The sequence below is a fragment of the Leopardus geoffroyi genome, chromosome A2, assembly GCF_018350155.1.
Source record: "Leopardus geoffroyi isolate Oge1 chromosome A2, O.geoffroyi_Oge1_pat1.0, whole genome shotgun sequence".
In the NCBI taxonomy this organism is placed as follows: domain Eukaryota; kingdom Metazoa; phylum Chordata; class Mammalia; order Carnivora; family Felidae; genus Leopardus; species Leopardus geoffroyi.
Window position 1 is genome coordinate 105,892,100 of NC_059331.1, and position 16,169 is coordinate 105,908,268.

The 16,169-nt window shown below is 34.9% G+C and overlaps 1 protein-coding gene across 1 annotated transcript; it reads left to right on the forward strand.

Moving 5' to 3' along the window:
• Nucleotides 1–12,270: 12,270 nt before the first annotated feature.
• LOC123607648 (taste receptor type 2 member 7-like) lies at nucleotides 12,271–13,185 on the forward strand. The gene has a single exon (XM_045497091.1). It carries the CDS (start codon nucleotides 12,271–12,273, stop codon nucleotides 13,183–13,185), a length of 915 nt encoding a protein of 304 aa, XP_045353047.1.
• The last annotated feature ends 2,984 nt before the right edge of the window (nucleotides 13,186–16,169 follow it).

A 16,169-nucleotide genomic window follows, 5' to 3' on the forward strand; every position in this document is an offset into this window, starting at 1 on the left:
GTCCTTTTTTCCCCTTAGGGCCATATTTGCCTTCTAAGCAGCTTTGTATAGAAGTTGCAACATATATAATGCATACGAGAGAGTTGTAATATAGGTATAATATATTATATATTTGTGATATATATTTACGTGAGTATAAATATTTATACATATAACTTATTTTTATATGATTAATATATATAAATATTTTAAATAAATTTTTATATATGTTTTTCTCTGAAGAAAGTAAAAATATGTATTTTATTCATATTTCCGTTAAAAATTTAAATTAGAGTAGCCAGAATTTGAACAAAGTACACACAGTCTTTTTGTTTACGAACAAGAGAATAATCTATTGGGTATACCAGGTTCTTCCGTGCTAGTAATAGTATCCTTAGATGGTTTCATTCATCAGTCACTCATTTTCTGAATTAATTTGAGATAAAAAATTGCAGCTTTTAAAAAGCTTATCAGTCTCAAGGGTCTCTTTCATACTCACCAGATTTCCAATGTACTCTGAGCTCTATCTTTAGTGGTGTTTTTAAAGGTATCGTAAAAGATTAAAAAGCAAAGCTTAATAGGTAAATTAAAAAGTTCTTGTTAGAATTGCTTTTACAAATAATGCAACACGTTCATCTTCTGTCAAATAAATATGTAATGACTTATAGCTACATGTATAGAATTAAGTTTGACTTTCTAATTAAGAAACTGTTTAAAGCATAAAGATGAAAGGAAGTTCCCGTATCCTTCAATTAAAATAAAAACATGAACAGGCAATGGATATAAAATGAGTCACAGAAGAGAACAGTTAAGTGTGTAACACATATATCTAAGAAAATTCAACCACACTTACACTAAAAATGAAAATAAAAATTAAAAGTCATTTCACTATCAACTTAGAAACCATCTTTAGAAAAACCACAAAATGCTGATAGATGTACAGTAAACAGAAACAATCATATCCTCCTGATGGGATATAAACTGGTACAGTTTCTCTGAAAACAATGTAGATCATGAACGTAGAAATAGTCACAAACTTTGATACACTTCTATATCCCAATCCAAAGAGGTAATCAGAAATAAAATCAAACACTTGCATGCAAAAATATTCTATTTAATATTACTTACATAACCAAAAATTGGGAATAATACAAATATCTAATAAATTAAGAATAATTATTGTATGACTGTACTATGAAATTTTATTTACCTATTGGAGATTATGTTTTGAAAAACTATTCTGCAAAAAGGTAAATGCTCATAATATAATGGGAACAGAAGCTGCTGTATCAGTGAGTTAACTTATCAATTACTTTTGTTTTTATTTTATGTTATTATTTTTTAGTTGTTAAGTATAATTAACACACAGTGTTATATTAACAACTGTATAATAGAGTGACTCAACAATTCTATACATTACTCAGTGCTCATTACCATTATACTCTTAATCCCTTTTACTTATTTTACCCATCCCCTACCCACTTCCCACCCACACGGAACTCCTTTTATACTAAGTGTATGTAGAATGATTATAGAAACGTCATTCTTTTCAAAAGAGAAACAATGTTAAATAATTGAAAGTTTATACAATTATGATTATAGACTCACATTAATCAGAATCTATATTTGACCAAAAAAAAAAAATTTTTAACTATCAAAGAGCTTACATTTTTAGAACTATGACTAGCCTTGACTGAAAATCTTGGTTTTCATTTAGAATACTGTCAGCTAGAAACAAAACAAAACAAAACAAAACAAAACAAAACAAAACAAAACCAACCAAGCAAAAAAAAAAAAAAAAAAAAAAGTTCTTTTAACCAATGCCAAAATACAGAGAAGATCCATTCATAAGTAATTTGTCACTATCAGTGATCACTCAGGAGACAGAGCAGAGTAGAAGGGAACTGGTTTAAACTCAACATGGGTGCCTGGGTGGCTCAGCTGGTTGAGAGTCTGACTTCAGCTCAGGTCATGATCTCCCATTTTGTGAGTTTGAGCCCTGTGTCAGGCTCTGTGCTGACAGCTCAGAGCCTGGAGCCTGATTTGGATTCTGTGTCTCCCTTGCTCTCTGCACCTCCCCCACTTATGTTCTGTCAATCTCTCTCTCAAAATTAAACATTAAAAAAAATTTTTTTAAATAAAATAGACTCTACAAAGCAGGAAGACATGTTGATAGCAGTTCACATGAAGTTACCTGCTGACTTACATAAAGGGCATAACCAGGTTTAGATGCTTATTTCATAAGCTAAGGTGGTACCAACCATAATCTAAAATATTACATTGTATTTAGACCTTTGCAAAACTATGTTCTGACCACAGGAATGAAATTTTAAAAACTAATAACCATATTATTAATAAAAAATGATAGAGAAAGAAACTTGGCTTTCACTTTCGTACAGGAATCTGTGTAATAAAATCCATAGTTATATTGAGTTACCTTTTTTTTTTAACGTTTTTTATTTATTTTTGAGACAGAGAGAGACAGAGCATGAACGGGGTAGGGGCAGAGACAGAGGGAGACACAGAATCCGAAGCAGGCTCCAGGCTCTGAGCCATCAACCCAAAGCCCAACACGGGACTCGAACTCACGGACCGCGAGATCGTGACCTGAGCTGAAGTCGGACGCTTAACCGACTGAGCCACCCAGGCGCCCCTTGAGTTACCTTTTTAACATATACTCTTAAACCTCCTAGAAAGAATAGGGTCACTTCAAAATTTGAATCATATTTATTAGATTGATCATTGATAACTACTGAGTGATTTGATCGAGCACTCAGGGATACGTTAATTTTCAAGATTTACAGTGAATAGATATGTGCTCTCCTTCACTTAGAGACAGAACTGCTTTACCACAAATACATAAATAGAAGTCTCAAGAATATTCCCCATTTCCTTTACTTATTACCAGTGATTGCAGCGTGTTAAGAGAATCTGAATACAGACATTTATCTTTTTTATTTTTATTTTTTTTTGACGTTTATTTATTTTTGAGACAGAGAAAGACAGAACATGAACAGGGAGGAGCAGAGAGAGAGAGAGACACAGAATCTGAAGCAGGCTCCAGGCTCTGAGCTGTCAGCACAGAGCCCGACGCGGGGCTTGAACTCACGGATCTTGAGATCATGACCTGAGCGAAGTCGGACGCTTAACCGACCAAGCCACCCAGGCGCCCCTGAATACAGACATTTAAAGGAAGCATCCCACCTCTAACCCAAATGAAAAAATTCAATGCCAAAAATCCAGTTATCAAAATTTAAAAGCAACTAAAGTTACCCTATTTCCTAGAAGCCGTATTATATTTCCAAGGGGTAGAACCAGCAAGATGGTACTAAGTAAGTACACATATTGCCACACACACACATGCAAAAATGTACAATGCATGTAATCTAGAGCAAGAAAAAATTTCTACTTTCATCACTATTTTTTAGATGTCACAGTCCTAAATATAAGAGGTTGATATTTCAGGTTCAGAAGAAATATGTCTCTTAGGAGTGTTGACATTTTTACATGTGGATACCTTTTGAGAAAAAAACTCAATTTGCACACACTGCTGGGAACACAATCTATTTTTTCCCCTCTGAGGCCCACCTGATCACATCATATGTAAACCAAGGAAGTGTTGCACTAGTTTTTCTCCATTTGTGAATGAATTGCTTCATATGACCTTCTGAAAGGCCCATATGTTGCCACTTGTCTACATCAGGAGTTCTTTTGAAATGTCAGTGTCACTAAAATTGAGCATGAAACTCTTTAGTTTCTACTAATGTTGTCTCAAGGTAACATCAGCTAGATCTCCAACAAGAAAAAAATATCATTTGATTAACTTTTCAAAATCTATCAAAAACAAAGGACATGGAAAAAAAAGGAGAGAAATTTATCTTGATTATGAACAGCCCAAACAATCAGATGAAAGCTAGGGGCATCTGGATAGCTCAGTTGGTTAAGCGTCTGACTCTGGCTCTCATGGTTCATGGAAACAAGCCCTGTGTTACCGTCTGTGCTGAGAGCATGGAGCCTGCTTGGGATTCTCTCTCTCTCTCTCTCTCTCTCTCTCTCTGCTCCTCTTCCACTCATGGTCTGTCTCTTTCTCAAAACAAATAAATAAGTACTAAAAAAAAAAAGAAAGCTAAAAGAGATAAATGGTGCTGTTGGAGTTTTAACTCATTGCTAATTGGTTTATAGCTGCTACAAATCATTCCTTTCAATCATTTATCTTTGAACAGATCAGGAAAATAATAACAAATGGGTCATTCTTCAACAAATTGCTGTCTCTTTTCATTTTGAGTCCAGAGTGCTTCTGGAAATATAAAGATATCCAGGGTCTTACGTTGGAATATTGTCACTTTGAATATGAAATGGGTATTGAAAATTAAGAGCAGCGAAGAAAGGACAGAACACAACCAAAATATCTAAACACTGTTTGTTTATTCAAATTTATTGAAACAATTTGGTCTTCAAAACGCACTAAAAAATAGCAGCCTTTCATGATTTGGGGGTTGTTATTATGTGTTCTAAGCCACAATTTGGAGTTACATTCTTTTTACAGTTCACATTATGAAATGGCTCAACTGTGAAGAAAATGTGGTTTGGTATACCTAAAAAGTACCAGTTGGTGTATATGGAGATCACAATTTATTTCTACTCTTTCATGGATTGTCTGATTAAATTTAGGTAAGTTATCTAATATTGGAAAATGACAGTTTCCCATCTCTACAGTAGAGATATTTCTTTCTTTCTTCTACAAATATCGAACAGTTTTAATAAGTTAAATGAGCTTTTAGCACTCAGTATTTGGCTAAAAAATGTATCACTCAATTATCCTCCATTTGCTTATTCTCTCATAAATTATTTTATGAAGGTCTCAATCCGGGGGAGAACACTTATGCTATTGCCATAATTTGTGCTGTCAGCTACTTTTCCTCATGCGTGTCACTATGTAATGTTAGGCATCTGAAAGTGGGCTACAGTCCATTTCAGGATGGAAAGGATGGAGATATAATAGAAGGCATGTTTTACTGTTACTTGGACTGCATTGTAAATACTTCTCTCTGACTCTTAGACAACTTTTCTTGTTCTGTCTACTTCTGTTATTATTTAACGTTTACTCAATTGCAGTGAAAACAATTAAAATATCCCTCCCCCAGATTTATCATTGTTCCATTATCTTTTTTTACTAAAAAATTTTAAATATTTATTTTTGAGAGAGAGAGAGAGAGAGAGAGAGAGAACGAATGGGGAAGAGAGAGAGAGAGAGGGAGACACAGAACCCGAAGCTGGCTCCAGACTCTGAGCTGTTAGCACAGAGCCTGATGCAGGGCTCAAACCCACAAACAGTGAGATCATGACCTGAGCTGAAGTCAGATGCTTAACCAACTGAGCCACCTGGGCGCCCCCTCTTTGCTCTATTATCTTAGACACATATCTGTCATATTCAGCCAATTCATAAGTTTATACTTCATGTTTTTTTTTTGCAATTTTCAAAAGCATTGCATCCTTAGTTTCCTATTGGTTTAAACTGTCCAGTGGAATAATGAAAGTTAAATTTTAGTGATATGGTAAGAAAATAATGAAGTCCTTAATTATTCCTTAATTATAGTGTCTCTTTGAGAAACTAAGCTCTTCTCTACCTCATCATTCAGTGATAATCTGAGATAAAAATTATAATTTCACACAGGAAGGCCTTCAAAGCAGAATGACAATAAGCATTAGAATATTAGTTGGGGTGGAGCGTGCTGACAAGAGTTGGCTCACAAGCAGGACTTTAATTCAATACAGTCATCAGTGGATCATGAAATCCTATTCTTTGTCTGTCCTAGAGGGACATATGCAAAGGTAATTACGCTGTTTCAAGGTTTTGGCAGAAGATGATTCTGAAAATGTTGACAAAATCAAACTTGTGGCCATTCGTTTTTTTTCCATACACTTGTTTTGACTAAGAGGAAATATAAGCCCAGAAAATTGAACTGACCTGATAAGCTCTGCCTATTTTTACTCATTTAAACCTGCAATAAGCCTACTAATCTAGAGGACTTCAAAATATTTTTCTCTGTAAAATGGGCATGGTTGTGGTGGGATCTGATTTCTTTTTTTTTTTTTAATACTTATTTATTTTTGAGAGAGAAAGAGAAAGAGAGGGAGAGAGAGAGAGACAGAGAAACAGAACATGAGAAGTGGAGGACAGGGAAAAAGAGAGACACAGAATCTGAAGCAGGATCCAGGCTCCAAGCTGTCAGCACAGAGCCTGATGTGGGGCTCCAACCCACAAACTGTGAGATCATGACCTGAGATGAAGCCGGATGCTTAACCAACTAAGCCACCCAGGTGCCTCTAATTTCTTTCTTCTACCAATAAGGTTTTTATGAATCCTGGGAGTTCTATAACTTTCCAATGAACGGAGCTGTGTCTCATTTTCCACAAAAATATCAATAACTATTTATTGAATACTTATTATTAGATTCTATTTGCTGTTTTCCATCTCAGTTCTATGGTATACTGTGGGATATGTTAATAATTCCAACTCCATAGCTTCATCACTTTACTGATGTGCTCTTAAACAAATGGATTATATTCGATTTTTTCCCCATTAGTGTATATGTGTAAAGAAAGAATGGTGGCTATTAAACTGTGATTCTCCAGCTAATTTCATATGTATTATTTTTTAAAATATTTTTATTATTATGTTTATTTATTTTGAGAAGAGAGAGAGAGAGAGAGAGAGAGAGATAGAATGTGGGGGAGGGGCAGAGAGAGAAGGAGACAGAATCCGAAGCAGGCTCCAGGCTCTGAGCTATCAGCACAGAGCCCCATGCAGGGCTCAAGCCCACTAGTGTGAGATCATGACCTGACACGAGGTTGGATGCTCAACCGACTGGGCCACCCAGGTGCCCCTATATGTATTCTTTAATAATTTTGGTGAAGCAAAGTATTCCAATCGCAATATATGTAGTGTGTTGGTTGACCACATGCTCTCCAGACAGAGACAGAACACCTGTATTCAAATATTTATCACACTGTCCTGAAGCTTCAGTCTGGAACTTCACTGTGTTCCTCAAATGAGGCAGTTCCATAATTTTTCAGTAAGAATTAAATGACAGTAAGTTTATAGAAGAACATCTAAAATACATTTTAAGAATAAAATCAGTGTTTACTAATATCGCAAAGCAACTGATACATTATTGTCAAATCTGAGTACAATTAGAAAATTTACTCAATTTCCATTGTGTAAATTTGATGTCTATTTTTTTTTTTTCAGAGAATTACCCCGTGAGTGTAGTATAACACATAAGGAAATAATTTTGGCAGCTTGGATCATGAGCCTGATGCTCACACTCCTGGGGTCCTCCTTCACTCTCCTGATACTTAATATCCTAGAAACTTGAGGAGGGAATTCAGAGAATAAACTTAATAATAAGTTTAATAATAAATCAATTTGTCTCCAAATTCAAAATTCATATAACCTATGGGAATACTGAAATCAACTCAACATAAAAGAAAAACTACATTGAACATACGTGAAGGTATATTGAATGGATTTTAAGCCATTGTTTCTCCAGTGATTGGAATCTGGTCTCAGCAAGGATGCAGTGGCCCAAATGCTGCCAATGCACGAACAAGGTCCACACATGAACATGGGTTCTAAACACCTAGACTCCTTTCATTTCCTGTGACCGCGTCATGACAACAAGATAGATGATAAGTAAAATTTTGTGTCAGTTCTTTACAGAAGGCCAAAAAACATTTTGATTTTTTTTTTTTTACAGAAATAAGACAATTCAATGCGTGAATTTGGACCAATAAAGATTCAATATTTAGAGCCAATGCTCTGCAAAATTTCAATATCAAAGCAAGGGTAATGGAAAAATTATAAACAAAAATATTTTCAACTAAAGTAATGAAAAGAACTTTAATCTTCTTAGGTAAAGCACCCACCCTAAACACTAGAAAGTACTAGCAATTCATTGTGCTTCTTGAAAAAACTCAGACATTTATACAGTTATAAACAAGAAGAACCAAATAAGCTGATCTCTGTTCATGGGAAATACCCAGTCACAGTGTCAACATTTAAAGTTCATTCTAATTTTTAAGCCATTTGTGAACACCTTCTTAGAATCCAGTGACTCTCACCACATTGTTCAAAGCAAAGCAAAGAGAGAGACAAAAAACTCCATGGAAGGTGTACCAATTCTCAAGGTTCATGTGAGCCTTTAGAATATATATTGAGTGAAAGACGTCTAAACTGAAATTTGTTTAATAAATTACAAAAATTCAATGTCTCTTGGCAGATATTGTTATTTCTCTTTGAAAACATTTATTTTTAAGTAAAACTTTCAAAGATTATTTAATTTGAAAATCATCTCTTTCCATTTGGCCACTGCTTTTCCCAGACCTCTGAACAAGCCTATGAATTATTAATTTCAAGCCTGTCTCACCATTAACTTTTCCGAGATCTGAGGAGGAGCTCTTCACCAAAATTTTCTTCCAAAATGGATTCAATAAAGGCAAATGCAAAACAGTCCACATATGACAGGAAAATCACAAATGCAAATACTAACCAGGTAAATTGTGGCTGAATGTCAATTATACCTTTAGAATAGTTCTTGAAAAATTAAAGCTTTCTCTTCAACTAAGTAATGTATTTAGGGAAGCAAATGAGAACTAGATTCCAGGATTTCAGAACGCAATAAGTTCTGGGTAAATTCAAATCACACAGCAGAATCGTGTAACTCACAGCCTCTGCCACCAGCTGCACCTGTATGAATGTGACAAATGGAAGGTTGTTTGAAACTAACTCAGCAGAAAATGTGAAATCACTTGGACACTCAAGAGGAACAGTTTCTAGCTTATGAATTGTGTATTTGTCTAAGACAACAGATTCAAAATAATTGTTTTAAATGTTTTGTGTGATTTCACATTTTCTTAAGGTTTTACTTACCTATAGCATTTGTGTCTTCTGAAGTAGCTGTTATAAATGCAGTTTTAAAAATGAAATGCTTTGGGGCTCCTGGGTGTCTCAGTCAGTTAAGCATGTGACTCTTGGCTTCAACTCGGGTCATGATCTCACGGTTCATGAGATCTGGGCTGACAGCACAGAGCCTGCTTGGGATGCTCTCTCTCCCTCTCTCTCTCTGCCCCTCCCCTGTTTACACACACACTCTCTCTCTCCCTCAAAATAAATAAATAAACATTTAAAAAATAAAGTGCTTTTTAAAAAGTATTGTTACAATTATAATTAATCTTTATTGTAAGAAATTAATCTGATTACAATTAATTTGTTTTTTTTTGGCTAATAAGAGTTCCATATATTGCTCCATATTTTATTACCCTAGTTTATCACTCGAAAATGAAGAAAATAATGTTATTGCTGTCTCCCCAGATGCTGATTATCATGGTGAAGATATTTGAAATACAAAAAGATCCCCATTGCTACACTAGAATAGGATGTATTTCAGGTTTATTCATATATCTTTTCTGTAATGCCTTGTACCAATATGGGCAAAAGGGAATAAACAGTTATGATAATAAAAAAAATTCCCCAATAGTCAGTATATCTTACGATTTTTAGTCTAACAGTGCACAGTTAATAATTTGTCATGTAAATATCATTTGGCTGGTTATGTATATGCTAAATTGTTCTACACCGTTTTCTCAGTCACCTTTAATTCAACAAGCTCACTGAATGAAACACAATTATTAAAACATTTTTTAAAGAATTCCTGGAAATGGAAGACTATAATTGATTTGATTTCTAGTTTAACTAAGAACTAGATTCTGTAGAAGTAAACAGTACTTGAAAACTCAGTTATCAGATCCTTTTAAATGCTTCATTCAATACATACAATCAAGTCCCAGAGATGTAACTTAGGACACAAAACTGTAAACTGTACAAATTTCATTTTCTTTTCCTCATGTCAATAATGACACTAGTCTAGAGTTTTAGACTTGAGATGACACTTTTTCATCTGTACCTAGAACTGGGAATAGACTCCTGGAGGCCATGGGGCTGGCTAATACCATTCACTGGGCAAAGTCAAAGTTTGTAGACAAGGAGGATGGCAAGTCCAGAGACCAGAGGCAAAATTGATGTACAGGTCACAAAACAAGCATTTTAGAAAAGTTAGAGATGCGGTTAAGTCTTGCTGCATTTTGAACAGCTATGATGTGTAGAAGATAGGTGGAGAAGGTGATGAAGCCCTCAGGGGAATGTTTCAGAGTTTCAGAGGTAGCACTGACATTTACCTTCATGGCTAGTGAATGTACATCCTAGCACTGACCCTAAGAGGCTTTAAAAAAACATGAATGGGTGTGGACAATGGATGGCAAATCCAGTTATTTCCTTTTTGAATTTTTAATACTCTTACTATATATATATATATATATATATATATATATATACACACACACACACACACTATACACACACACACACACACACACACATTAAAAAAAATTTTGTTCAGAGATGTCTGGGTGGCTCAGTCAGCTGAGTGTCCTACTCTTGATTTTGGTTCAGGTCCTAAACCCAGGGTCATGAGATCAAGCCCTGTGCTGGGCTCCACATTGAGCATGGAACCTGCTTACAATTCTCTCTCTCTCTCTCTCTCTCTCTCTCTCTCATTCTTCCCCTCTCTCTCACTCCCGCTCTCTCTCTCTCTCTAAAATAAAAAAAAAAATCAACTCATTTAACTAAAAAAAAGAAAAATTCACCCATTTGTCCCACTTGCTACTCCTTGCCTTTTGCAACAACCAATTTGTTCTCTGTATCTATGAGCTTGATTTTGTTTTTTTTGTTTGTTTGTTTTGGGAGGGGTTATTTGTTTGTTTTTAGATTCTAAGTATAAGAGAGATTATACAGTATTTGTCTTTTCCTGTCTGACTTATTTCACTTAGCATAATGCCCTAAATGTCCATTCATGCTGTTGCAAATGAAAAGATTTCATTATTTTCTATTGGTGAATAATATGTGTGTGTGCGTGTGTGTGTGTGATGTATCACAATTTCTTTATCCATTCATCCATTGATGGACACTTAGGCTGTTGCCATATCTTTTATAAATAATGCTTCAATGAATATGGGGGTGCATATGTCTTTTTGAGTTAGTGTTTTTGTTTTCTTCAGATAAATACCCAAAAGTGGAATTGCTGAATCATATGGTAGTTTTACTTTTAATTTTTTGAATAATCTCTACACTGTTTTCCATAGTGGTTGTACCAATATAAATTTCCACCATCAGTGAATAAGGGTTCCCTTTGTTCCACAACTTTGCCAGCCCTTGTCATTTCTTGTCATTTAGATAGCAGCCATCCTAACAGATGAGATATCTCATTGCGGTTTTTATTTGCATTTCCCTGATAATTAATGATTTGCTCATCTATATGTCTTCTTTAGAAAAATGTCTATCCAGACCTTCTGCCAATTATTTAATCAAATTGGGGTTTTTTTTTTTTTGCTTTGGTTTTTGGGATTTAGCACATGTAATGTATTTATGATTCAGTAAGATTATGTGAACATCTCTTTGTAATAATAGATTCAATAACCTTTTCAAATGATACTCTTTAACAGGAGCATTAGATGACATCAGCATGAGAATTTTATCCTGGTTATGCACTACTTTTATGACTGCAGTTTGCTGAAGCTCGGGTCAGAATTCTACAAATAAAACTTTAAAAATATGAGAGATCATTTAAGGGAATGAAGGATTCTTCATTTCAGGAAATAATTTTCAAGTCTAGAGAAGAAATTGCCTTTGTGGGGTGGGGGGAGTAGGGGGTGGGGAGGAGGACATTTCTTAAAGTGTCTTAGAATTATTATTAGGAAAAAAAAGTGTATTGGGGAAAGAGGCACGTCTGAGGTTGGATACTTGTGGCAATACTAAAAATAGTTGTCTGTCTTGAGGATGTATTATTTGTCATTAGGAAAAAATAAAAGGCAAAAAGGAAATAATAGTAAGCTAAATAAAATATATTTATAATCATATTTTTCAGCAAAATTGAAAACGAATGAGAACTGATGAATGCCAATATGGCATTTTTCCCTAGGATGTAATTGGAAGACCCAACCTTCATTCAAATTTTTGGATTTGCATTCGCAGTTTCTTGTGAAGAGCACCAGATTCAAAAAGTAGTCCCTCTGATTTTCTTCCTTCCGGTAAAAATCTAGTGCAAGAGTCTACTTATGATCCAGGAATTGGCAGAAGGTCAGATTTCTCAGTGCTCTATGTTCCTATCTGCAAGATCATCCGGTGGAGGTATTTAACACCTCCACAAGAAAAAGCTAAGATTTATGGTAGGGAACATGGCCTCCTCTTTGTCAGCGATTCCTCACCTTATCATCATGTCAGCAGAATTTATCACAGGGATTACAGTAAATGGATTTCTTGTAATCATCAACGGTAAAGAATTGATCAAAAGCAGAAAGCTAACACCAATGCAACTCCTTTGCATATGTATAGGGATATCGAGATTTGGTTTGTTGATGGTGTTAATGGTACAAAGTTTTTTCTCTGTGTTCTTTCCACTCTTTTATAGGGTAAAAATTTATGGTGCGGCAATGTTGTTCTTTTGGATGTTTTTTAGCTCTGTCAGTCTTTGGTTTGCCACCTGCCTTTCTGTGTTTTACTGCCTCAAGATATCAGGCTTCACTCAATCCTATTTTCTTTGGCTGAAATTCAGGATCTCAAAGTTAATGCCTTGGCTGCTTCTGGGAAGCCTGCTGGCCTCCATGAGCATTGCCGCTGTGTGTATGGATGTACGTTACCCTAAAAACATGAACAATAATGATTTCCTCAAGAATGCCACGCTGAAGAAGACTGAACTCAAGATAAGGCCAATTAATGGAGTGCTTCTTGTCAACTTGGCATTACTATTTCCACTAGCCATATTTGTGATGTGTACTTTTATGTTATTCATTTCTCTCTGTAGGCACACTCATCGGATGCAAAACAGATCTCATGGTGTTAGAAATGCCAGCACAGAAGCCCATATAAATGCATTAAAAACAGTGATAACATTCTTTTGCTTCTTTATTTCTTATTTTGCTGCCTTCATGGCCAATATGACATTCAGTATTCCTTATGGAAGTCAGTGCTTCTTTGTGGTAAAGGACATAATGGCAGCATTTCCCTCTGGACATTCAGTTATAATCATATTGAATAATTCTAAATTCCAACAACCATTCAGGAGACTTCTCTGCCTCAAAAAGAATCAATGAAATACAAACAATCCTGAAAAAGAAGAAAGGTTCAATGAAGAGCAGAAGCAATGTTAAATATTGTGTATTTGTTTGACGTGGATTCGATAGACTTATATTTTGTTTTTGTTTACTTATGTATTTTGTGTGCTCTCTTTCTGGCAATTTCCTTCTCCTCTTCTACCCCCAGGACATGTGAAGCATTAATTTTGATGTTGGATGGATAGGATATTTTTTCCCCAGGGACTGTATACTTAAAACATATATGAATACATATATACATAAAATATATAAGTATTATGATACTAATACATTCAAATAATTAACATTTGCAGTAGAGTGGCAGTTGTATAAAAAAAAAATCAGAGAAGTAAAAAGACTTCATTTGGTTAACCAATGTAGTTCTGTTATCTGTTTACTCAGGTCACTGAGAATCTTCTGTTTTAGATGAGCAAAATCACATTGATTTAGGCTAAGACGTGTAACAGTATAACCAATTTGTCTATTTGGTTAAACATAACTATTTTTCAAAGAGCATCATTAGTGTAACTATTGTTAAAATTCAAATTATATATTGAAAGTTTCTGTATGTCATGGCAATGAACCCAGATATGCAGATAAAAGTCTAACTTTGCTTTTGATATCAGTTACTAGTTCAAGTTGGTAAATGAGAAGATGCAAATAGAGCTAGCATTTATGTGCATATACACATACAGTCCATGGTCTCCATCTCTTACAAGATGAAGAAATATTTTCTCATCCCTTGAAGTGTTAAACTCCTGCCCAGAGAGAATAGGAGTGAGGTTGTTGACATTGAAGTCTTGGTAGGAAAATGTTTAGCTGATGTTTAGCACCCCTTAACTGGTGCGTCAATTTCTTCCAGCTGGAAATATTGCCCAGGGTATGGCATCAGCAAAAGACTTGAAGATCTAAGGTAAAAGTTTTGAAACATGTTGGTAGAGTTGAGTGGATTCTGCTCTATAAAGATCTTAAATAGTCTTGCTTTAGGAAAGAAAAATAATTTTTGTCATATTTTACATCTCACAATACCTATTTTGAATTTGTGAAACCCTCACTGACACCTAAACAAACAAATAAAAAGAATTGTAGTTACTTTTATTTGTAAATAAACTGTGATTAGGTGACTTAGAAGTTGCAAGGATGAAAACAAACAAACAAAAAAACCTAGATGTGTGTGTACATGGATTTTTTTAACGTTATAAAATATTTTTACACACAATCGTTTGCTTCATTCTCAGAACATTGTGTAAAATAGGCAGTGCAATTATCTCAATTTCTGCATGCAGAAGTAAGGTTTGAAGAGGTCGTTACACATACCTAAAGTCCATCAGCTATACTCACTGGTGAAATTGGAACTCAAATGTGGTTCTTATGTCTCTAAAGCCAGTGTTCTCTTATTTGGTTTTCTTTCCATTCTTACTTATAGAACTTTAGATCTTGAAATTTATGATAAAAAACAATCAATGTTCGGGGCGCCTGGGTGGCGCAGTCGGTTAAGCGTCCGACTTCAGCCAGGTCACGATCTCGCGGTCCGTGAGTTCGAGCCCCGCGTCAGGCTCTGGGCTGATGGCTCAGAGCCTGGAGCCTGTTTCCGATTCTGTGTCTCCCTCTCTCTCTGCCCCTCCCCTGTTCATGCTCTGTCTCTCTCTGTCCCAAAAATAAATGAACGTTGAAAAAAAAAATTAAAAAAAAAAAACAAAAAAACAAAAAAACAATCAATGTTCAACCTATAATCAATGATATCCTATGACCTTTCTGTATTATGTTCTTAAACAGTCAACTTAAAAATATTTCAAAATCTCTGAATTATTCTATTATTTGGTCAAATCCTTCATTTTTTATATTTATCTCATATTTGGTTTGCTAATAGTCTGAAGTGATCTGAACACAGGTCCCCCAATTTACAATTTAATATCACTTGACTCCAGGAAATTACCATGCCAGGCTCACTCGTTATGAGTCAGGTAAAACCAGACTGTCCCCTGGGAAAAACTGGATTCACTATGTTTACAGCCTGAGTTCAGGACAATTGCGTAACTGGAACCTACTCCTTAGGTTATTCAACGACCTGTGCATCATCCTGGAGAAGCCCCATGGCCCCTTGTTCTAAGGCCAAGCTGAAAGTCTCACTAGTGCCAGTGCCTGAATTACATAGGTAGTCATGACAGATATTTCCTTATTGAGGTCTGATACCATTGGGCCACTTATATCCTCTACTATGTTCATTTATTTTTTTAATTTAAAAATAATTTTAATAATTGTTTTTTAACTTGTAAAATAATACATAGTTAATGTAGAAAATTGGAAAAATAAGAAATGTAAGGAGTGAACCTGATAGAATCCCATGTCAAATTTTCATATACATTCTTTCAGCATTTGACACTCATGTACATACATATGCAAATACCACTATACATGTATGTGATGTAATTTATGACATTATGGAGATTGTGCTGTATATATACTTTATGCTATATTTTGATGTAAATTACATGTGTGAAATTTTGCATTTGCAACAACTTCATAATGTTTCATTTTATGGATGTAATTTTGTTTCTTGTTTTTAATTTTTTTAATGTTTATTTACTTATTTTTGAGAGACAGACAGAGTGCAAACGGAGGAGGGACAGAGAGAAAGGGAGACACAGGATCTGAAGCAGGCTCCAGGCTCTCAGCTGTCAGCACAGAGCTTGATGCAGGGCTCACAATCATGAACCATGAGATCACAACCTGAGCCACAGTCGGATGCTTTACTAATTGAGACACCCAGGTGCCCCTGCAATTTTGTTTTTAACCATTCATGTATCATTAATTTGTATTTCCATTAACAAAGAGAACAGTAGAGTTGAAAGTAAGGTTTATATTACTGAAGAAAATGAAAAGGAGAGCGCTCAAACAAAAAATGAAATAAAAATGTACAATTAAAGAAAAAGGAGAATCTTTTGTTATTATTACTATTTATACTCTTGTTATTATCATTATTA